At 41.3% G+C, this 24,249-nt stretch overlaps 1 protein-coding gene across 1 annotated transcript; it reads right to left on the reverse strand.

The window, feature by feature from the left end:
- Positions 1-16,270: 16,270 nt before the first annotated feature.
- On the reverse strand, positions 16,271-19,669 carry LOC102144232 (proline-rich protein 23C). Its single transcript, XM_005545914.5, has one exon. The coding sequence runs from the start codon at positions 19,315-19,317 to the stop codon at positions 18,526-18,528; it is 792 nt and encodes a 263-aa protein (XP_005545971.2). The 5' UTR covers positions 19,318-19,669; the 3' UTR covers positions 16,271-18,525.
- Between the last annotated feature and the right edge of the window lie 4,580 nt (positions 19,670-24,249).

The raw sequence follows: 24,249 nt of genomic DNA on the forward strand, positions 1-24,249 counted from the left end.
TTTAAATTTTTAGTAGAGGAGGGGTTTTGTCACGCATGTTGCCCAGGCTGGTTTTGAACTCTAGGGCTCAAGCGATTTGCCCACCTTGGCATCCCAAAGTACAAGAATTACAGGTGTGAGCCACCACTCTGGGGCCGGTTTTTTTTTTTTTTTTTTTTTTTTAAATAGATTTATTAACCTTCTCTCTTTTGTCAGATTGTTGTCTCTTAGTTTTTACAGTTGTCAGTTTGCCACCTGGTAGGAATTGTTGCCTTCCTTTGATCTGCTATGGGACTGGAAATTCAATAACAGCCCCATTAAAAAGATAAGTAAACTGAGAGCACACAGGCTCTGAATGAGGATCTGAGAGGCTATGCAAAGTTTTGTGTCATCTTTTTTGGCTTCTCAGAGATCTACTGATCCTTTGCGTGTTCTCATATTTTAGATCATATTGCAAAAGCATAAAAATTCTTGGCATATTGAAAAAAATTTATCAAAGAAATAAAGGAGAAGAAAATATATGAAAATAAAACGGTGCACAATTGATACTGGAGTCCACTCATAGATCAGAACCTCAAAACATGAAGTGGCAGATGGAATTTCAGCTCCTTTTAGAGGGCTGCAATTCCGCTCCCTGCCTGACAGTCATTGACTAATGCTGACCATTTTGAGCCAGTTGCTGTAGAAGTTGTGATTTGGCTTCATGGACTGGTTACTACAGAGATTGTTTGGGTACTTGCACTACAGAGGTTGGAGGTCAGAGTTCCCTTGTCATCTATGATTTGGTCATTGTCAATTTGTGCTTTAAGTCTCTTAGTCCCCCCAACTCATTTTGATCATTCTCTTATTTGTGAGAGGTGGATTAATTTAAGGAAGGGTAGAGATGAAGATCTTCACTGCCTAGGGATTGTTTATTCGTTTCCATAGTCAACTGTATTGCAAGATCTTCTCAGTCCCTTTTTGTTGTTGTAGCATTGTGGTTATCATCTCATGAGACAGTGGCTGTGCAAAAGCATTTAAGACTGCAAATAGAGTGCAGAAGACCAGCATCATGACCACTATGACAAAAATAAACAATTAATAGTTCATATGAGGTGTTTCAGAACGAGGAATCTCAGTTGCCCAACTCAGGCCAAGAAAACAAATTCCAAAGACCATATGAATCAACCTTAAAGAGCCAAGTAGCTTTTGCCTTACGGTGATGTATAGCCTGTTCCACCTTGCCTGTTTCATTGACTCAAGTACAGTAAGAGATATTGGCAATGGTGCAAATGGCATAATGACTAGCCAACATGAAACCTAAAGCAATGTGATTGTCTATCTACTCATGTTAATACGTTGAGACTGATATGTATTCTATTTGGGACAGAGGTGATATTGTTAATAGCTTCCATAATTAAGGATACATTTCTTACGGGATTTTCTATTTGTATGATTCTCACTAATGGGAGTACTGCTCTGATGTCTTGTTTAAACTATCAGTCAGTTAAGTCTGCCAAATGGACTGTCTGAATAATAAAGGCTGTCCTGACTTTGGAGCTTGCATCTGATTCAGAATTTCCAGGCTTGGTGATTTATAGAATTAGGACAAATCTCAGAATAGTATTCCTAAAGTATATGAGGTGTTACCCTGAGAATAGGCAAGGCATCCTTGTCACATAGGAAGTAGTATCCAAGAGACCACATAAACATCCAAGAAAAAAGGAGTCGTTCATACATGAGGTTAGAACCAAGACCTTACATTAGCCTGGGTTACACATTTAGATCTCTGAGAGTCTCTTCTAATTAAGCACGTGTCACCTCACCAGGCTAATTAAAAAAAAAATCTACTGTAGAGACGGGGAAAAAATATGTCACCATGTTGCCCAGGCTGTTCTCGAACTCCTGAACTCAAACAATCTTCCCGCCTTGGCCTCCCAAAGTGCCGGGATTATAGTCATGAGCCACCCACCCAGACTAGTTTTGCTTATTTTAATTTAAGGATGCTATTGATGTTTTTAACCTTTCTGGGAGATTGTTGGTGGTAAGGGCAGTGTAGTTTTTCAATAAACGGTAATGTCTTACAGAGTTCTTTTATAATGTTTCCCATAAAAAGTATGTGCCTTGATCACTTGATGTAAAAGTTAGTATGCTGCAGGTTGGAAACAGTATCAAGCAGGTTTTTAGTGACTGCAAGGGATGTAGCTTTCTGGCTTGGCAATAATTCAGCCTATCCTGAAAGCAGACATACAAAAACTAAAACATGTTTAAATCCAAGGAAGCTGGATGAAATCTTCCTGAAAGACCAGATGCAGTGGTTCATGCCTGTAATCCCAGCACTTTGGGAGGCCAAGGTGGGAGGATCACTTGAGCCCAGGAGTTCATGACCAGTCTTAGCGACATAGCAAGACCTCATCTGTACTATAAAAGAAAAAAAAAATTAGCCAGTCTTGGTGGCATGTGCCTGTGGTCCCAACTACTCAGGAGGCTGAGGCAGGAGGATTGCTTGAGCCCAAGAGGTCCAGGCTATAGTAAGCCATAATTACGCTGCTGCACCTGATCTTGGGTGACAGAGTGAGAGCCTATCTTAAAAAAAAGTCTGCCTGAAGGTGTTTAAAGTGCCCTCGAGGCTTTGGTTCCTGGCCATTTCTCACCTTTACACTTTTTTCAGAATTGTGTTGACAGATGACAAATGATGCAGAAATAACCTTAAAAAATTGTGCTAAAATACCCGTAACATCAAATTGACCATTTTAAGTGTACAGTTCAGTAGTATGAGATATATTCATATTGCTGTGCAACTGCTCTCCAGAATCTTTTCATCTTGCAAAACTGGAACTCTATATCCCTTTAAACAACAATTCCCCAGAACCCCTCTCCTCCCTGTGCCTTGAAACCACCTTTCTACTTTCTGTTTCTATGTGTTTGACTACTCTAAATACTTCATATGAGTGACAGCATATAGTATTTGTCTTTTTGGAACTGGCTTATTTCACTAGCATAATGTTTTCAGATTTGTCCATGTTATGGCATGTGTCAGAATTTCCTTCTTAAGGATAATTTTCAGTTTTGCACATATACCATATTTTCTTTATCCATTCATCCTTTGATGGATATTTGTGTCATTTCAACCTCTTTGGCTATTGTGAATAATGGTGCTATGAAAATGGTTGTACAAATATCTTTTTGAGACTCTGCTTTCAGTTCTTTTGGATATATGTTCAGAAAGGGTATTGTCAGATCATATGGTAATTTTGTTTTTGAGTTTTTGAGGTACTGCTATACTGTTTTCCATAGTGACTGTACCATTTTACATTCCCATCAACAGTGCATAAGGGTTTTAATTTCTCCACACTGTCACTATCACACTTGTTATTTCCTTTTTTCATAGTAGCCTTCCTAATGCATAAGAAGTAACATTTAATTGTGTATTTGATTAACATTTCCCTAATGATTAGTGATGTTGAATACCTTTTCATATGCTTATTGGCCATTTCTATGTCTTCTATGGAGCAATGCCATTTCTTTTTTTTTTTTAATTATACTTTAAGTTCTAGGGTACATGTACACAACTTGCAGGTTTGTTGCATACGTATACATGTGCCGTGTTGGTGTGTTGCATCCATTAACTCGTCGTTTACATTAGGTATTTCTCTTAATGCTATCTCTCCTACCTCCCTCTACCCCAAGACAGGCCCCAGTGTGTGATGTTCCCTGCCCTGTGTCCAAGTGTTCTCATTGTTCAGTTCCTACCTATGAGTGAGAATATGCGGTGTTTGGTTTTCTGTCCTTGGGATAGTTTGCTCAGAGTGATGGTTTCTAGCTTCATTCATGTCCCTACAAAGGACACGAACTCATCCTTTTTTTATGGCTGTGTAGTATTCCATGGCATATATGTGCCATATTTTCTTAACCCAGTCTTTGGTATCAGGATGATGTTGGCCTCATAAAATGAGTTAGGGAGGATTCCCTCTTTTTATATTGATTGGAATAGTTTCAGAAGGAATGGTACCAGCTCCTCCTTGTACCTCTGGTAGAATTCAGCTGTGAATCCGTCTGGTCCTGGACTTTTTTTGGTTGGTAGGCTATTAATTATTGCCTCAATTTCAGAGCCTGCTGTTGGTCTATTCAGGGATTCAACTTCTTCCTGGTTTAGTCTTGTGAGAGTGTATGTGTCCAGGAATTTATCCATTTCTTCTAGATTTTCTAGTTTATTTGCATAGAGGTGTTTATAGTATTCTCTGATGGTAGCTCGTATTTCTGTGGGATCCGTGGTGATATCCCCTTTATCATTTTTTATTGCATCTATTTGATTCTCTCTTTTCTTCTTTATTAGTCTTGCTAGCAGTCTATCTATTTTGCTGATCTTTTCAAAAAACCAGCTGCTGGATTCATTGATTTTTTTGAAGGGTATTTTGTGTCTCTATCTCCTTCAGTTCCGCTCTGATCTTATTATTTCTTGCTTTCTGCTAGCTTTTGAATGTGTTTGCTCTTGCTTCTCTAGTTCTTTTAATTGTGATTTTAGGGTGTCGATTTTAGATCTTTCCTGCTTTCTCTTGTGGGCATTTAGTGCTATAAATTTCCCTCTACACACTGCTTTAAATGTGTCCCAGAGATACTGGTATGTTGTGTCTTTGTTCTCATTGGTTTCAAAGAACATCTTTATTTCTGCCTTCATTTCATTATGTACCCAGTAGTCATTCAGGAGCAGCCTTTTCAGTTTCCTTGTAGTTGTGCAGTTTTAAGTGAGTTTCTTAGTCCAGAGTTCTAATTTGATTTCACTGTGGTCTGAGAGACAGTTTGTTGTGATTGCTGTTCTTTTCCATTTGCTGAGGAGTGCTTTACTTCCAATTATGTGGTCAATTTTGGAATAAGTGTGACATAGTGCTGAGAAGAGTATATTCTGTTGATTTGGGGTGGAGAGTTCTGTAGATGTCTATTAGGTCTGCTAGATGCAGAGCTGAGTTCAAGTCCTGGATGTCCTTGTTAACTTTCTGTCTCGTTGATCTGCCTAATATTGACAGTGGGGTGTTAAAGTCTCCCATTATTATTGTGTGGGAGTCTAAGTCCCTTTGTAGGTCTCTAAGGACTTGGCTTATGAATCTGGGTGTTCCTGTATTGGGTGCATATATATTTAGGATAGTTAGCTCTTCTTGTTGAATTGATCCCTTTACCATTATGTGATGGCCTTCTTTGTCTCTTTTGATCTTTGTTGGTTTAAATTCTGTTTTTTTCAGAGACTAGGATTGCAACCCCTGCTTTTTTTTGTTTTCCATTTGCTTAGTAGATCTTCCTCCATCCCTTTATTTTGAGCCTATGTGTGTCTCTGCACATGAGGTGAGTCTCCTGAATACAGCACAATGATGAGTCTTGACTCTTTATTCAATTTGCCAGCCTGTGTCTTTTAATTGGCACATTTAGCCCATTTACATTTAAGGTTAATATTGTTATGTGTGAATTTGATCCTGACATTATGATGTTAGCTGGTTATTTTGCTTGGAGAAATGCCATTTCAAGTCTTTTGTCCATTTTTCAGTTGGGTTATTTTGTTGTTGTTGTTGAGTTGTAGGAGTTCTTTATATATGCTGGATCATAGCCTTTTATCACATATTTGATTTGGAAATATTTTCTCCCATTCTGTAGGTTATCTTTTCATTCTATTATGTCATTTTAGCATATGCAAGGTTTTAATTTTGATGTATGCCAATTTATCTATTTACTTTTGTTGCCTGTGCTTTTGGTGTCATATCCAAGAAATCATTGTGAATCCAATGTCATGAAGATTTTTCTCTATTTTCTTGTACGAGACTTATAGGTTTAGGTCTTATGTTTATGCAAATATTTCCTCCCACTCTGTAGGTTGCCTTGTTACTCTGTTGATACTGTCTTTTGATGCACAAAATTTAAAATTTTCATGAAGTCCAATTTATTTATTTATTTTTTTTGTTGCCTGTGCCTCTGGTCTCATATTCAAGAAATTGCTATGAAACCCAGTGTCATGAAACTTTTACCCTGTGTTTGTTCTAAAAGTTTCATAGTTTTAGCTCATATATTTAGACCTTTGATCCATTTTGAATTAATTATTTTTGTATATGATATAAGATAATTTCATTCTTTTTCATTTGGATATCAAGTTTTTCTCAAGAAAATTTATTGAAAAGATTTTCCTTTCCTTATTGAATAGTCCTGGCACCCTTGTTGAAAAGCACTAGAGTATATATGGGAGAGTTTATTTCTGGGTTCTTTATTCTATTCCATTTGTCTATGTGTCTGTTTTATTCTAGTATCATGCTGTTTTGATTATTGTAGCTTTGTAGTAAGTTTTGAAATCAGGAAATGTGAGTCCTCAAGCTTTGTTCTTATTTTTCAAGATTGTTTTAGCTATTCAGGTTCCCTCGATAATTCATATAAATTTTAGGACAGATTTTTCCATTTTTGCAAAAAAATATTTTTGGGATTTTGATAGGAATTGAATTAAATAAACAATATTAATTCTTGCAGTTCATGAACATGGAATGTCTTTTCATTTATTTGTGCCTTTGTTAGTTTCTTTCAGTAACATTTTGCAGTTTTGTAGTTTTCAGTGATGCTGTTATAATCGGTTGTCATTTTAAAGGTTTCCACACCAGTGTTGATTCAAGATAGTAACCAATTTGTCATACCTAGCTTGTCCAACCCTTGGTCCGTGGGCCACTTGCAGCCCAGGATGACTTTGATTGCGGCCCAACACAAATTCATAAACTTTCATAAAATATTATGAGACTTTTTTTTTTTTTTTTTTAGCTCATCAGCTATTGTTAGTGTTAATGTATTTTATATGTGGTTCAAGATAATTCTTTTTTTTTCCAATGTGGCCCAGGGAAGCCAAAATATGAGAACCCCTTATCTATACCATAATGAGTAGTTTCGTGGAGAAATTTAGCTAATATTCATTTGAAATCACCTGGTGCCACCAATTGGCTGTCTTGAGAGCACCAGAGATTATCTGAGTAAGAGGTACAACCAGATTTTTTCCCATTCTTCCTTTTCAAAATCAGGAGTTAATCATTGATTTTATGTAATGGCCTCATAAGATTGTCTCCAGAGATTTATTCTTTGAGGGTTTATATAGGATCATAACTTTGGTGAAGGCTGATTGTTTGGCATAGTAAGTTGCTAGAGCATTTCCTATAGCTTACACATTATCTATTTTTTCCATGAGCTTCAACCTTTATAACTACCTCTCCAGGAAGTAGGGGTGTGTCTACAAATTCCTGAATTTGTTGCCCATTTTTGGTGGGGGTTCCGGTAGGGCAAGAAACCCCCTTATTTCCAAAGCATCTCAAAGTCATGTACTACTCCAAAAGCATATCTGCTATTTGTATGTATGTTTGCTTTTTCGTCTTGGGCTAGTTGTCAAGATGTAGTAAATACAGTAAGTTCTGACATCTGGGCTGATTTTACTCAAAGAGAGCTTAGATTAGTGACTGCATATCCTGGTTGATAACCTCCAGTTTCGGTTTTGAGGTATGAGCCATCAACAAATAATATTAGAAATAATATTAGGTCAAGGTTCTCTAGAGGAGTCTTTAATCAGTCTGAGTAAGGTACAGAGAATTCCTTAAGGAAGACAATCTTGAGGCTCCTTTTCTTTTTCTTTTTTTGCTTTGAGACAAGGCCTCACTTTGTCACCCAGGCTAGAGTGCAGTAGCTCATTGCAACCTTGACCACTTGGACTCAAGTGATCCTCCTGCCTCAGCCTCCTGAGTAGCTAAGACTACAGATGCAAATCATCATACCCAGTTAATATTTCATTTTTTTGTAGAGACAAGGTCGGGTCTCAGTGTGTTGCCCAAACTGGGCTCAAGTGTCCTCCTGCCTTTGCCTCCCAAAGTGTTGGGAATATAGGCATGAACCACCACACCCAGCCTCCCTTTCTTTAGGTAGAGGCAGAAGAGAGGTAGGATTCAGAGTGTTGCTGTGGTGAATGGTAATGTTGGAGGCAATGAGTAGTAGAATTTCATAAGATATTAAGACTGGGCGCAGTGGCTCACGCCTGTAATCCCAGCACTTTGGGAGGCCAATGCTGGTGGATCACTTGATCCCAGAAGTTCAAGATCAGCCAGGACAACTTGGCAAAACTCTGTCTCTACTAAAGAATACAAAACTTAGCCACACGTGGTGGTGCACGCCTGTAATCCCAACTACTCAGGAGGCTGAGGCAGGAGAATCCCTTGAACCTGAGAGGTGGAGGTTGCAGTGAGCTGAGATCACGCCATTGCACTCCAGCCTGGGCAACAAGAGTGAAATTCCGTCTCAAAACCGAAAACCAAAAACCAACAAACAAAACCCCAAAATTAGCTGGGTGTGGTGGCATGTGCCTGTGGTGCCAACTACTCCGTAGGCTGGGATGGGAGAATCATTTGAGCCTGGAAGGCAGAGGTTGCAGTGAGTCAAGATCACACTGCTGCACTCCAGCCTGGGTGACAGAGCTAGATCCTGTCTCCAAAAAAAAAAAAAAAAAAAAAAAAAGAAAAAAAGAAAAAAAAAGAAGATATTAGTTGGCTGGCTGAAAAGTGTTGTGTATTCATTCTGTGAGTAGTAAGGTCTGTACTGCATGAGGAACCCTAAACTCAGGTGGGGAGGCTAGAACTAGCTCAGCAGAAGCTGCAATAAATTTTTCAGGTGTTAGAAAGCAATTGCCCTAAGACAAGAGGGATGAGCCTTTCAAACTGGGTCAAGGGTGAAGCTATAGTAAACAATGTTTCTGTTCATTTTGTTTTGGTTTTGAGAGTTAGGGGTAGTAGAGGACACAAGTAAGAGTAACTAACTAGTTCCTGGTTTCATCAACAAGGCACACTAAGCACTGAGCTGACCATTTTAGTGATGTTTAGAACTTGCCTTGAACGTCTAACAAAGTCCCCATTTATCGTACATCAAGCAAGTCCCCTTTATTTTATGCTGTCAGGGTATCAACCTGGTTTTTAATGTAAGATCATTTAAAAAATTATCCTTGAAGTTAACTTCTCTAAAGGATCTTTTTTGTTATTTTTTTTAAGTGTAGATTTAAAAAATACTTTTTGCAACAGTTTTAGGTTTACAGAAAATTGAGTAGATAGCAAGGAGTTTCCATATACCATCCTGTCCCCAGACAGTTTCCCCTACTATTAACTCTTGCATTCCCATGAGACACTTGTTATAATTCATAAGCCAATACTGACGCATCATTATTAGCTAAAGTCCATAGTTTACACTGAAGTTCACTCTTTGTGTTATACAGTTCTATGAGTTTTGAAAAATGTGTAACGTCCTATATCTACCATCATAGTATTATCCTGAATAGTTTCATCCCCCTAGAGGTCCTCTGTGTTGCACCCATTCACTCCTCTTTTCACCTCCAAACACTTGGCAGCCACTAATATTTTTACTGTCTCCACAGTTTCATCTTTTCCAGAATGTTACATAGTCAGAATCATAGAGTATGTAGCTTTTTCAGATTGGTTTCTTTCACTTAGTAATAGGCATTTTAAGACTTCTCTGTACCTTTTCATGATTTGATAGATCATTTCTTTTTATGGCTGAATAATATTTCATTGTATGGATGAACGACAGTTTGTTTATCCATCTACCTATTGAAGGACAGCTTGATTGCTTCCAGTTTTCGGAGCAATATGTTTTTAGTGTTTCCTGTCAATTTGTGTTAAAACCCAAGGGCTTGTCCAGATTGCTTATTCACAAATAGACAAAGAGATTTTTGTAGTTTGGGATGCCTAGAGAAAGAGGCTGCTGAACGTCTTTTTCAGGTTACAGAAAACCTGTTCGCTTTTGATTTCCTTAGGAGAGGGTCTCTTACTGAGGACTTAGTCAATTCATAAAACGGTGTTTCAATCCTAGAAAAATTTGGCACTCATCGTCTGTAATATCCAGTTAAACTCCAAAATACTCTTAGTTGTCTTTTGTGAGGGGTCTAGAATATTTTTGGATAGTCTTTAGCATATCAGTAGAGGATGGTTTATCTTCCTCAGTTAGGTCATGCTCTAAGTAATAGATTGTGGTTTGGAAAAAATTGTGACTTTTGAAACACGTATGTTTCTTTTCTGATAAGGCTAGGGGCAACTAAATGGAATCCTTTTTACAGACCTCCTTGCTCTCCGAATAAAGTAGGATATCATTTACATATCGTGTCAGAACTGAATCACAAGGGGACATTTTAGGTCTTTTAAGTCTTGATTGAGGACCTGGGAAAATTGGAGGGGACTCTAGTGAACTCCTGGGGTATGACTGTCTAAGTACATTATTGTCCTCCTTAGGTGAATGCAAAAAGGTATTGACTATCCTGATTGAGAAGTACACTGAAAGAGGCAGAGCAAAGATCCAATACTGTGAAGCAAGTAACTTCAGGTGGAAATTTATGACAGAATAGTATTTGGGTCAAGTTCTATCAGGAAATGAAGTATAATGATTTTGTTGATGGCCTTGAGGTCCTGAACAAATTGAGTCAAGTTCTATCAGGAAATGAGGTATAATGATTTTGTTGATGGCCTCGAGGTCTTGAACAAATTGGTATCTTTGTCGTTTTGTTTCTTTACTCGGAGGATGGGAGTATTACAAAGGCTAGTGCAGAGTATGAGAAGACTTTTGTATGTAAGGCCTTCAACCATAGGTTTGAGCCCTTCCTTTGGCTTCAAGGGATATTGGAGAAGTTTGAGTAATGGCTTGGTAGGATCTATCTGAACTTTAATAGGTTCTGCTCTCATTGTTTTTCCTATGCCAGTGAAATCTTTAGCCTGTAGAAGGTCATGGAGTAGTGTCAAGATCTTTATCTGGGGTATGCATCAAATAAAATAGAGAATGCAAAGGTATATTCAGAACAAACACAACTTGATTATAAATAGAGGAGTCCTCTGGAAACTTAAGAAATAATCCCTCTGGTGTGCATTTATTTTTGCAATCTCATGTGTAAAGTATATCTCTCCTTATTAAATTTGCAGGTGTATTATCACAGAACAAGAAGGAATATTTCCAGGCAAAGGCCCAAGGGTTACAGTTAAAGGCTGGGAGATAGGGAAAATTTGTGTTATTTGAAATGCCTGCCACCTGTGCAGTACCGTTACTCTGAAGAAGAGAGCATGAAGGCACACCATTTAATGTAGAAATGGTAGCCCTTGCATTAATTTTTATTGGAAGTGTTTTGGGTATGGCTTCTAGGAGACTTTAACCTACTTTTCAGGGGTTTTCTGAACTGCGGGTTTTTTATGGAACGAGATATCCTGTAGGTCCTCCGGGTCAGTCCAATCAACTTTTGCCATCTAGGATTTAGCATCTGTGGTTCTGACCCATATGTGTATGAGTTGATATAAGTCAGGTAATTCTGGGTCAGATGTACCCAAAAGGATTTTAAACTATTCTATGAATGTTTACTAGTCTTGTCTGAATTTAGGGAAACTTATAGCTCTTAATTCTGCTCAGGTCCAAGCTTTAAATTCTCCAGTTGTCTGAATACCTGGTTCATGGAGGGATGGGTCTTAAGAGACAACTGGCATTTTAGGTTTTGGAGAAAGTTGTTGGGAAAAGGTAGGGGCCTGAACATGGACAACTGGAGGGAGGAGTTGATGGAGGTATGGAAGGAGAGAGATTGGAAGGATAAGGGGCAGAGGGAGATCTGGATATAGGGAGGGAACTGGTGGACGAGGGCAGAGGATTTACTAGGGAAATGAATCTAGTTCATTGTTGTTAAATTACACATTAGCTTTGGCCAAATAATCTTTTAATGAAGTCATTTTTGATTTAGAGTTTCATTGGAGACCTCTGTGTAAATAAAAATGCTGCTCATTAAACCTGAGAAATCTCATTTCCATTCTTTTTGAAGACATTTAATGAGAAGAAAAAAAAACCCTGCTTCTTATATGTGTTCTCATTTAGAATCCTAATTCTGGTCCCTGTCTTTCTAAATGGCATAATTTTACCAAGGGTGATGTGAGCCTTTAATGGCTACTGTGGAGAACATTTAATTTGAAATCGTTCATTATTAAATTTGCAGGTGTATTATCACAGAACAAGAGACATTAAAGGCTCGCATCACCCTTGGTAAAATTATGCCATTTAGAAAGACAGGGACCAGAATTAGGATTCTAAATGAGAACACATATAAGAAGCAGGTTTTTTTTTTTTTTTTCTGCAAGAGGAGAGGATTTGGGCTCAGACAACTCCATAAGAGATGGTGATGGTCAGCAAAATGTGGTGCTGGTGCCTCAGTGTCAGAGTCTCCCAACCTGATAGTCAGTGCCTCTGAATGTGGACTGTGGTAGATGGAAAACCAGAGAGAACGCTCTTTCTGGATCAAAGCCAAGCTCTAAAAACAAAACATAAAAACAGGAAAACCTCACCCACTTTTATTGATAATCCACAGAAAAATTTGTCCAAATGGAAGCTTGTCTGGTGAGAACTACAAACTCACCAGACTGTGAGACTGGCTCAAACAACAGGTGTGTAGAACCTATGACTGTGTTGTACCCTGCAATTTTCTTTCTTGTGACAAACAACACTTTTAGACCATACAACACAAAATGGAAACACAAAAGTGAGTGAAAGGAGATGAAAAGAAATGGTTTGATTCCATCAAAGCTGCCAAACAAATGAACTGATAACAAAACGTGGGTACCAAACTGAGAGTAAATGGACAGGGAACTCAATGCAAAGAAGGAGTTTAGACCTAGTGTTGACTTACCACGCTGGGCTGTGTGGACCATATCTCACAAAATAATGGAAAATAAGCGAAGACCACACAAATGGGAACAAGCAGAGGCAATTTATTTAGAGCTTGCTATAGCAAGGCAGTTAGCCCCATCACTTGCGTTTGATAGAGACTTATTGGCAGGCAGGTGAGTTGGAAAATTTTATAGTGAAAAAGGGGAAGACTTCAGGTATGTCTGATTGGAAGTTGCTGGCACAGGGAAGCTGTATGTGGACCAACTAGATGTGGGGCATCCTACGTGATTGGTTGGTTTGTGCACCTTGTATCTTAGGCATAACATATTTGGCTTTTTCTGGTTGGTCCTGAGTTGGAAGTGAGGGTGAAAATTAGAACTCCTGGCAGGTGTTGAACAAATCTGGACCATTTTGGGCCAGTTACTGCAGAGACTGTGGTTTGGCTTCTGGGATAGTTGCTGCAGAGGTTGTGGGTAAGATTTTTACTGTCATGTGTGGTCTGGACACTGTTCATTTGTATTTTCAGTCTCTCAGATCCTATTATCCACTTGGCTACAAAGGAGTCCAGCTCTCTAATGGCATTTCCTGCCCTTACCTTGGCCTACTGGGCTTCTCAATGACCCTGGTGCCTCTTTAGGGCATTTGTTTGTTACGCAGTGTCCCTCGAGGCCCTTCCACACATCATAGTAGCTGATGTATTTGATAGCCTTAGGTAGTATATCCACTGTATCATATCCACTTCTCTGGACGTTTTGATCCTTTTCTCTGCTGTCTGCCTTGGCAGTTATGGCATTCCTACTTAGTGTGGGACATCTTTTTCTCTAACCGTGCAAGATCCACCCATCAGATTGTTAGCACTGTCTTACAGCATCCTTGCCAGGGTGTTAAATCATGTATATTGGGAGACTGCTTCTAAATTGATACACTCTCCCTTCTCTAGGCTGACATCTAGCACTCTCAGTCTTATACTTGACTCATGCTGGTATATGTTGGGTAACACTCACAGCAATTCTAGGGCATACAGAGCCCCTTTCCTTAGTTACAGGCCAGTATTTCCCTGGCTGGGTTATAACATGCTTTAGTTACTGGCCTGAGGCAAAGAGAGGAGGTGAAGGTAGTTCCTGAGGTGGGTGCATGTTATCTTGCTAGGCAGAGGCTTCTGCATCATCTTATGCAGGGGTGGAGTGCCAACCTTTAATAGAGAGGAGTAGGCCACTTCTGCAGGCCGAGAGGATGGAAGGGAGTTTGGGATTCAAGATATTCAAGTGAATCTACTTGGTTATTTTCATCCAACGTTTCAGGGCCCGATCTGGGCTGGGACCTCACCATTACAGACTTTCCAAGTTTGAGAATTCAGCCTTTATACCGCCACTATCCTTGCGGTAAATTCTGGGCCAGATCCTCAGTTGCTTTCCCCCCTATTAGCTACAGGAGATGAAAAGCTATTTGTATGCTGCCAGGGAGAATGTCTATATTTCATATTTGGGTTTTATTGGTAATTAGTCACCGTCCGACTTTCACTTTCTTTCTCAAATGCATTTATTGTCCCAAAAAAAGCTATTCAATTCCCCATTATTTATAACTATCATGCATATAATTACTCTGTGCCCCCAATTTTTCTAATGCCTGGGATTCTGCCAATGCCAGTATATTGCCTTCTTCCAGAGTCCCAGTTAGTTTGCCATTGATTAAGATCTTATCTGCTTTCCTGTAACACGCCATGGGCTAGTCATGCTCCATGGTTCAGCTCTGAAATCCAGTTTAGTGGCTACTTCCTATGACGACCCCTGGCACCAGCTATCTTAAGTTGGCTTGGGAAGACTTTGCCATGGAGATATGCATGCAGAAATTTTGGGGAACAAAGAAAATATGACAGGACAGATAGAGGAGTTGAACTGGGATGCAGCTGCAACAAAGCCTCAGCCAACTCACTGAGAGCCCTAGAATTGGGATGATTCTTCAGAGTTGTCTCAAAGCAAGTGAGCTGGGCCTGTATACCCTCTACTTGAACAGTTATTGGCATGAATTATCCATGGAGGCTGAGGATAGTTGGAGAGCAACTGAATTTAGCTGCTAATACTCCCAGTGGTCTTGATGGGGTTGGGACTATGAACAGTCCAGCCCAGTGTCACTACTGCATTGAAATTGGAAGTTGGGCCATGTATGATTGCTTGAGGATGGGAACTGTGACTTTTGGGTTGCAAATCATATGAGATGAGCTCCATAACATCTGGCTCTGAGTCTTGACCCTTAGGGAGCAAGAAAGAGGCAAATGTAAAATTCAAATATGGAGCAGACATGCCTGTAATCCCACTACTTTGGGAGGCCAAGGTAGGAGGATTGCTTGAGCCCAGGAGTTGGAGATCAGCCTGGGCAACAGGGAAGATTCTCTCTACAAAAAATAAAAATATAAAACCCTAGCCAGGCATGGTGGCACATGCCTATAGCCCCAGCTACTGGGGAGGCTGAGATGGGAGGATTGCTTGAGCATGAGAGGTCAAGACTACAGTGAACTGTGATCATGCCACTGCACTCCAGCCTGAGAGACAGAGTGAGACCCTGTCTCTACAAAACAAAACAAATTTGGAACAGAAAATGAATTCACATTCAAAATATGTCCACATACCAAAATTTTTGCCCAGGGGAAAATCAGTGTCATTAAATGCTACCAAATAATTGGAGATGTTATGCCTGAGGAATTATAATTATTGAGCTAATTAATATAGAATTTAAAATAAGAATATTTAATTCTTCTAGAGATAAAGGAGGAGATAACATCTGTGAAACTAGAAACGTTTATATGACATTGACTAAAAGTTGTGAAATAAGAGCAAATAGATATAAAAAACCAAGTAATCAGAAGTCTTGAAAATGAAAAATGCAGTATTTGAAATAAAGTCTTATAAAGAACAATAAATGAATTTTGAAAACAGACAGTGACAGAATCAGTTAATTGGAAGAGCAAAAGTGTGCTATGATACAGGGTATGAAAATATAGATATTAAGAGATCTGGGAGAGGGCATTGATTAAGCAGCACCATTTCTGTTAGGAGTTTCAGAGATTGGAGAGAGGTTTAAACGTGCAAGAGATATATATGTTTTGAGATCTTATGGAAGAATTAATTTTCCATCTATAGAAAGCTCACTGAGTTGCAGCTGCCAAAAATCTACCAAAAAACACATCAGGTTTTGTGAAACCATAGGGCATCAAAGTCAAGAAAAATACTAGTGTAAGCAGCCTAATCCTGTCAAAGGAATGGCAATACAAATGACATCTTCTCACCTGCAACAATAAATGTCATGGAAAATAACAGAATTATCTTTAAAGTAGTGAGAGAGTATAGGATTTATTTTAGAATTCCAAACCCAGCTACCATACTACAAGTTTGAAGGTGTAATTGAAATATTTGCAGACATACGAACCCATGATTTACCACATAAACCATAGCTGAAAGAATTCTTAAAAAGTATACCATGGAAAGAAGACAAATGAGGCCAGACTAAAGGAGTGGAATGCAAGAATAGAAAGTGAGCAAATTAACTGGTAAAGCATGTTGGAAAATCTAAATAATAATTGTTGATGTTCAACAGAAAAAAAAAAAAACTAGCATCTCATAGGGTTTAACTTTATCAGCAATAATTTATTTCATTACAAAAATGAGGCAAAACTGGCAAAATAATGACATTTTAAAATTAGTGTGTTATAAACTATCACAAGAACAGAAAACCAAACACCGCATACTATCACTCATAAGTGGGAGCTGAACAATGAGAACACATGGACACAGGGAGGGGAACATCACACACCGGGGCCTGTCGGGGCTGGGGAGATGGGGAGGGATAACATTAGGAGAAATACCTAGCGTAGGTGACGGGTTGATGAGTGCAGCAAACCACCATGGTACATGTATACCTATGGAACAAAACTGCACATTCTGCACATGTACCCCAAAACTTAAAGTACAATAAAAAAATTAGTGCTGTATATGGTTATGTAAAACAAACAAACTAAACATTCAAAAAAAGGCAAAAAACAAAACAAAAAACAACCCAAGGTGGAGTTAGAATCATAAAAAATACTGTAGAATAGCAGAAATGCAAGGATACTTAGTAGTTAGAAATTAACACAAATCACCATGAGTTGATTCAAAAAGAAATTACAAAAAGTCATCTTATTCATACAGAAAAAAAAGTTTCTTAAATTTTTAACATTTAAAACCTTAAATGGACCCTGCAGTTACTGCCTTTCTCCTTCCACTTGTGTCTCCTCAGGTCCTCATAAAGCATCCAATTGTTTTAAATTGGACCAGCCCCAAAGCCTGGTCTCATTAGCACTCTTGCCAGGTTTCTGTACATACTCTCGCGGCCCAAGGTTCCATCTAGCTATTGTATCGTATTATTGTATACACACAAATAATTAAATGTCAACATTTAAAACAAGTTGATAACATCTTTGTAGTAACTTAGGCAAAAACAAAGCAAAAATTCAACACTTTTTCATGATCTGAAAGACTGAAAATTAACTGCTTCAATAGATTACGGGTTATCTAACAACCATGTAAAGATCATACTTTATGGTAAAATTTAGAAGCATTAACACAAGGCATAAAACAGGAATGCCCGTGTTAACCATACTGTTCAACCTGGACTTGAAGTAATATCCAATATAAAAGATTAAGGAAAAATAAGATGTAAGAAGTTTGTCAAGAGACAATATTCTCATTATTTGGAGATATTATTTTTATCAATCAATCGAGAATCTACACATACGCCATTAAAGAAATTCAGTAATTGCGTTTGATACAAGATCAATTAGGAAACATATTATTTACGGCGGGGGGCGGTGGCTCATGCCTGTAATCCTAGCATTTTGGGAGGCTGAGGTGGATGGATCACCTGAAGTCAGGAGTTCGAGACCAGCCTGGCCAACATGGTGAAACCCGTCTCTACTAAAAATACAAAATTAGTAGGGTGTGGTGGCGCATGCCTGTGATCCCAGCTACCCGGGAGGCTGAGGCGGGAGAATCACTTGAACCTGGGAGGCGAAGGTTGCAGTGAGCTGAGTTTGTGCCATTGCACTCGGCCTGGGCAACAACACTGGTGTCAAAAAACAAACAAACAACACACACATACACACACAGAGTCTTAGAATTATAAGCTTTTCCAGGATAAAATAATTATATTAAAAACATACAAGAAGTAATGAATGAAAAAGAGCTGGCTCTAATAGTTGGGGGAAAATAAAGCCCAATAACATAAACAATTTGCTAAGCCAATCATGAAAAAAGGAGGGTACATGATCATTATTTCCAGTTCTGTCTGTTTTGCAAACAACAAACATTTGTCCAGGTACAACTATTTGCAAGCTCCCCCCAAGGGGTTCAGGCCACCATAGAGAAAAATTCCATGGTGAGAAGGTGGTCATAAACTAGCCCAGAGACTAGGGCCAAAACCCGTTAAACAAAATAAATGTAATTATTTTTAGTAATTAACTTGGGAGAAAAGGCGTGCCACGGTAAGGTGCTGGGGAAAGGGCGGATTTTTAGAGAAAATTGCTGGAACTGAGGTTTAAAGCAAAACTGGGGGAATGGAGCTGCCTAGGGGTGACTTCCATACAAAACAGGCCCGATGCAGCAATCTCACAGTCTGAAAGTAGACTGTATTTCAACTAGCATAGTTTTATGCCAAGGAGGATCTTTTTTTCCAGACTTTCTAAGTCAGCCACTGATCCAAAATTCTGCAACGCAGCCTGTATCAAAAAAGCATCTATCCGTCATCCACTCTCGGAGATCCTTGTAGGTTGCACAACATCCACACAACGGCTATCAGGAGACAGTCGCCTGGAGCCCAGTAGCGTGGCAAGGGATTGTGGGAGGCAGCTCATTCCTGGAACAGGCGTCTCCGGGCCTTGCACGGAGGGCGCTCTGGGAGCTCCGGGCGCTCGTGGGGACCCGGACTTGGAGAGGGAGGTAGAGGTTGGAGAGGTGAGCTGGGGACAGGCTCCAGAAGGTGGAATTCCGGGTCGAAGATGGGGCTTGGAGAGCGTCTCTCTGAACTGGGGTTGGAGGCCGGAGCACAGGGCCCTGGGATGGGGCCCTCCCGATAGGGGCTGAACATACTTCTAGCTGAGGGGTAGAGCCCAGCGGCTGAGCCGGATGCGGAGTCCATGCGGAGCTCCGGGAATTCAGAGTCCGCGTCCTCCTCGTAGGCCTCTTCCTGGGCAGCGATCTCTGGGACAGATGCGCAGAAGACTTCCTGCTGGACGACGACGTCTTCCCCGTGAGCGCCCAGGAAAACGTCCACTTCCAGGCCGGCAGACGAGTCGCCCTGCGCTCCTGAGCGTTCGTCGACGGAGCTTAGGAGGACCTCCGGGATCAGGATGAGGGTGTGTCCACCAAGAGACACTCGCAGGACCGACATTGGCGCGAGCTCCAGCACCAGGTCGACGTTCTCCAGGGGCACACGCAGGGCACAGCCCGCGGCCAGGACCACCACGGAGGTGAGCGCGTCCACGGCCGGGATCCCCGCCGGGTCTTCCGGGCTGGGCTCCGTGCGGGGTTCGGGGCCCGCGGGCTCCTCCAATCGGCTGCGCTTGGCAGGGCCTGGTCCTCCTGGCTGCTGTCCCCACCAGGGCGCAAGGCAGGCGCTGGGACTGCGGGGCCGGCTGCCCATCACCTCGACGGCGCTGCGGACGGCGCTCCTGGGCCTGGCAGAGGACGTGGGGGCAGGGGGCGAGGGCGGCGAAGTCCTCTTTGAGGTAGCAGGTGTCAGTGGTAGGCGAGGCGGGTTGGGACGGACGGGGCTCAGGACCGCGCGACGTGGGGCGAGTCCTCGGAGCCCTGGGGGCGCCTCCCGGAGATCGGAGTCCGTGCTACTGGTGGAGCCTCGCACGCTGTGGAGCTCAGCCTCGAGCGCTGGAATCTTGGGCCTTCCTGACGCAGACCCGGATGCTCACTGCAAAGCCAATTATGTTGTAAATGACGGCAGCTGAACCGAAGTCGCAAAATGTCACGCAATCCTCCGCCCCCTGGAGGACCCGCCCTAGAGGCGGAGGTACCCCTGCTGCCCAATAGCGGTGGCTGTGGTTGGTCGGTCACGCTGGGGAAATACTCCTACGGGCCGCTGGGGGGCCGAGCATCTGTACCGCTCTAGGGCCTGGCTTCCAGTATCAAGTTCTTGTCCTTTGCGTTGACCTCAGACGCGGAGCTGCAGACCGATTCAGGTTCACTTAACACTGGTGGAGGGCCAAACCAGCACACCGAGTCCTAAATCCATCCTCCCAGGCCCCGTCCCGGAAGTGCCCTGTGCGTTACTGTTGACGAATAGTGGCGTGCGTTTTTCGGTTCTCCTAGCGTGTACATCGATGTAATATCTTTTTAGGGGTCTTGGAAGGGAGAGTAAAGCTGGGATCCTGCGTGACGATGGCAGCCCCTGCATTATCTGTTTATTACAATAATTGGTACTATAGTAATTAAAGTCTTCCCTTGATATCCCTGGAGGATTGGTTCCCAGACTCCCGCATGGATACCAAAATCTACAGATGCTCAAGTCTCATATAAAATGGTGTACATTTGCGTATCACTAACATCCTTCCACTTATTTTAAAGCATCTCTAGAATACTTGTAGTACGTAATACAATGTAAATACTATACCCCTGGTTGCTACACAGATATATATATTTATTATATAGTTTGTTTCTGAGATGGAGTTTCATTCTGTCGCCCAGGCTGGAGTGCTGTGATGCAATCTCTGCTCACTACAACCACTATCTTCTGGGCTCAGGTGGTCCTCCCACCTCAGCTTCCTGAGTAGCTAGGATTACAGGCACGTTCCACCACACTTGGCTAAGTTTTGTATTTTTTTGTAGAGACAGGGTTTCGCCATATTGCCCAGGCTGGACTCGAACTCCTGGGCTCAAGCTATCCACCCGCCTTGGCCTCCCAAAGTGCTGGGACTACAGGCGTGAGTCACCGTGCCCAGCTTTATATATATTGTTTTTTTATTGTGTTATTTTCCATTTTTTCCCGAATATTTTCGGTCTTCTGTTGGTTGAATCTGCGAATGCGAAACCCGTGTTTCCAGAGGGCCAACTCTATTATGCTACAGTCAGCTGAAGTATGGTTAACTTTATCTAATTTGACCTAAACTACAGCTCTGAGGTCTGTTTTAGCCCAATTTATAGATGATGAAAATGTCATGCAGAAAGGTTAACCAACTTGGCCAAGAGCCAGGAACTAGCAGAACGGGGTCTGGCTTGTCCAGCTCCATTTAAGGTGATACACCTACACAATGTCAGCGTTTTTGACCTGTGTCAGCTGAAAGGCACCTCTGCGTGGCATGTCCAGGCGGTAAAAGGGAAGGTGTAGCTCTGTAGTAGGACGAGCCGCAGACAAAACTGCTCGCTCCGGCCGAACAAAAAACCTCTTCCTTCTTTAATCCGGTGTCTGAGGAGTTATGTCTGCCGCTCGTCCTGCTACATTTCTTGGTTCCCTGACTGAGAATCGAACCTGGGCCGCGGCGCACCGCCAAATCCTAACCACTAGACCACCAGTGTTAATAGGAGAAGATACCTAGCTCTGAGTTTGGAATAGGTAATATTTTCAAGTGCTTACGGGGGACAACAAAGCATTTCCTGACATCCTTGCTAAGCATGTGATGTCCCACCTTGGCGGGAACCATTATTACATTTTATCATTCCAGAGTATTCTTGGGCATTTAAAAGCAAATCTCATACATGTTATTTATCTCCCTTCCCTTTCTACAAAATTTATTCTTTTTTAGGGTTGCATAGCATTCCTTTGGATAGTCTTTACATTTAAATGAAGTCTCTCTTGCTGGACAGTGGTCTGTCATCACTTGGTGGCACTGTTATCCTCTGGTAGGTTAATGGAAAATGCAGATTATTTGCCCCATCCTAGAGCAACTGAAGTACAATTCTTGGAACGTGGGGCTTAGGTATTCTATGTGAGCACCTCCAAAAAATTCTGTTTTACTCCATGATCATTGGACTTGTTTTCATTTCTCAGTTGAGGAGTTCATGAAACCCGGCGGCTCATGCTTGTGATCAGGGACCTGCTTGTTGGTGTCAGTGTTATGGAGGGAACTTCAACTTTCTGGGCAGCGTTCAGTACTTTTCTTAGCACAACTGGCCCGCTGTGGGTGGTTTATAGTGGCTGCCCGGTGGCTGCATAGTGGGGAATTCTCCTGGGGTCAATTGGCCTGGGACTGGGCACTGACCAGGGTAACCAGGGTCGAGGACTGCGTTGGACGGCCCTGCCGGGAACCTGTGGTTCCTGCGGACACCTCCTGTCGGGAGAGTGTGGGTGCAGCCGGAACTGCCTCCAGTTCCTAGGTGAAAGAAATAGCGGCTCAGCGCAAGCATCCAGGCAGAAGGCGGTGGGGGTGGAGCCTGCGGGAAACTGCCTGCTTTGGTCCGGTAGAGTTTTGTCTGGACCCTTGAACCTTCTTGCAGAGAACAGTGGGGGCACCACTCAGAAGCGAGGGTGGACGCGTCATGATGTATGGGGTAGATGGGCAAGCACAGATTCTGCCAGCCTACTGGGAGTGGGGCTTGGGGTTTCTGGCTAGGCCTCCAGCTCTGAGCAGGGTCGTGCCTGTGGCTTGAGTGGTGCCACCTCGTGTCTGCTGCTTTCCTGACCTCAGCGGTCTCACCTGAGAGCTCCTCAGTGTCCTAGGCCTTGTGATTTAACCCAACACTTTGCTTGCTCCGAATCCTGCCTGTGAGCTCTCTTTCCAAGTGAATGTGGTCCTGCTCCAGGACAGTAGGAGTTAGCAGGGGTCCTGGAGCAGACACATCTGGCTTTCTCTCCTGGCTGGCCACAGTCTAATTGGGTGATCATGGGCAAGTCACTTCACCTCCCCTAAACTTCAGTTTCTTTATATGTAAAATGGGGAGAATGCCATCTACTGTGGCATCTCAAGTGATCTTCTTGCCTCAACTTCCCATAGTGCTTGGATTATCACATATTCTTTATCCATTCATCCATTGATAGGCATTTAGGTTGATTCTGTATCTTTGCTATTGTGAATTATGCTGTAGTAAACATGTGAGTGCAGGTATCTCTTTGACGTACTGATTTCTTTTCCTTTGGGTAGATACCTAGTGGTGGGATTGCTGGATTGAATGGTAATTCTATTTTTAGTATTTTGAGAAATCTCCATACTGTGATCTATAGTGGCTATACTAGTTTACATTCCCACAGTGTACAAGAGTTCTCTTTTCTCTGAATCCTCACATCATCTGTTATTTTTTGTCTTTTTAGTAATAGCCATTCTGATTGGGGTAAAATGATATCTCATTGTGATTTTGATTTTCATTTTCTTGGTGATTAATGTTGAGCGTTTTTTTCATATACTGATTGGCTGTATGTCTTCTTTTGAGAAATGTTTATCCATATCCTTTGCCCACTTTTTAATGGGACTATTTTTTTCTTGTTGAGCTATCTGAGTTCCTTGTATATTTTATCTATCAGTCCCTTGTAGGATGAATAGTTTGCAAATACTTTCTCCCATTCAACAGGTTGCCTTTTCATTTTGTTGATTATTTCTTTTACTGTGCAGGGGCTTTTTTTTGTTTAATTAAGTCCTATTTGTCTATTTTATTTTTGTCTTCTATGCTTTTGATGTTTCAATGATAAATTCTTTGTCTAGACCAATGTCCAGGAGAGTTTTCTCAAGTATTTTTGTAGTTTTGGGTCTTACAGTTAAGTATTTAATCCATTTTGAGTTAACTTTTGTATATGGTGAGAGATAGGGGTTCAGTTTTATTGTTCAGAATGTAGCTATCCTATTTTCCTGGCACCGTTTATTGAGGAAGGTGTCCTTTCCCCACTGTAAATTCTTGTCAGTTCTGATGAAGATCAGTTGGCTGTGAATATGGTGGCTTTATTTCCAGGTTCTCTATTCTGTTCCATTAGTCTATGTGTCTATTTTATGTCTTTACCCTGCTGTTTTGGTTACTATAGCCTTGTAATATATTTTTAAGTCAGGTAATTTGATTGATGCCTGCAGCTTTGCTCTTTTTGCTGAGGACTTTGGCTATTTGGGCTCATTTTTGGTTCTATATAAATTTTAGGATTTTTTTTTCAAATTCTGTGAAGAGTGATGGTATTTTGATAGGGATTGCATTCAATCTGTAGAATGTTTTGGGTAATATGGTCATTTTATATTTTATTTAATTTTATTTAGAGACAGGGTCTTACTCTGTTGCTCAGACTGGAGTGAAGTGGCATGATCACAACTCACTGCAGCCTCAAACTCCTGAGCTCAAGTGATCCTCCCACCTCAGCTTCCTGAGTAGCTGGAACTACCAGTGTGTGCCACCACATCCAGCTAATCTTTAAAATTTTTTGTAGAGATGGAGTCTCACTATATTTCCCAAGTTTGTCTCAAACTCCTCGTCTCAAGTGATCCTCTTGCCTCAACTTCCCATAGTGCTTGGATTATAGGCATGAGCCACTGTGCCTGGCCAATGTGATTATTTAAGGGTACTAGCTCTTTTGATCCATGAGCATGGCATGTTTTTCCATTTGTATTATCTTCAATTTTTTTTCATCAGTGTTTTGTAGTTCTCTTTGTAGAGA

Source organism: Macaca fascicularis, chromosome 2, assembly GCF_037993035.2.
Source record: "Macaca fascicularis isolate 582-1 chromosome 2, T2T-MFA8v1.1".
NCBI lineage: Eukaryota > Metazoa > Chordata > Mammalia > Primates > Cercopithecidae > Macaca > Macaca fascicularis.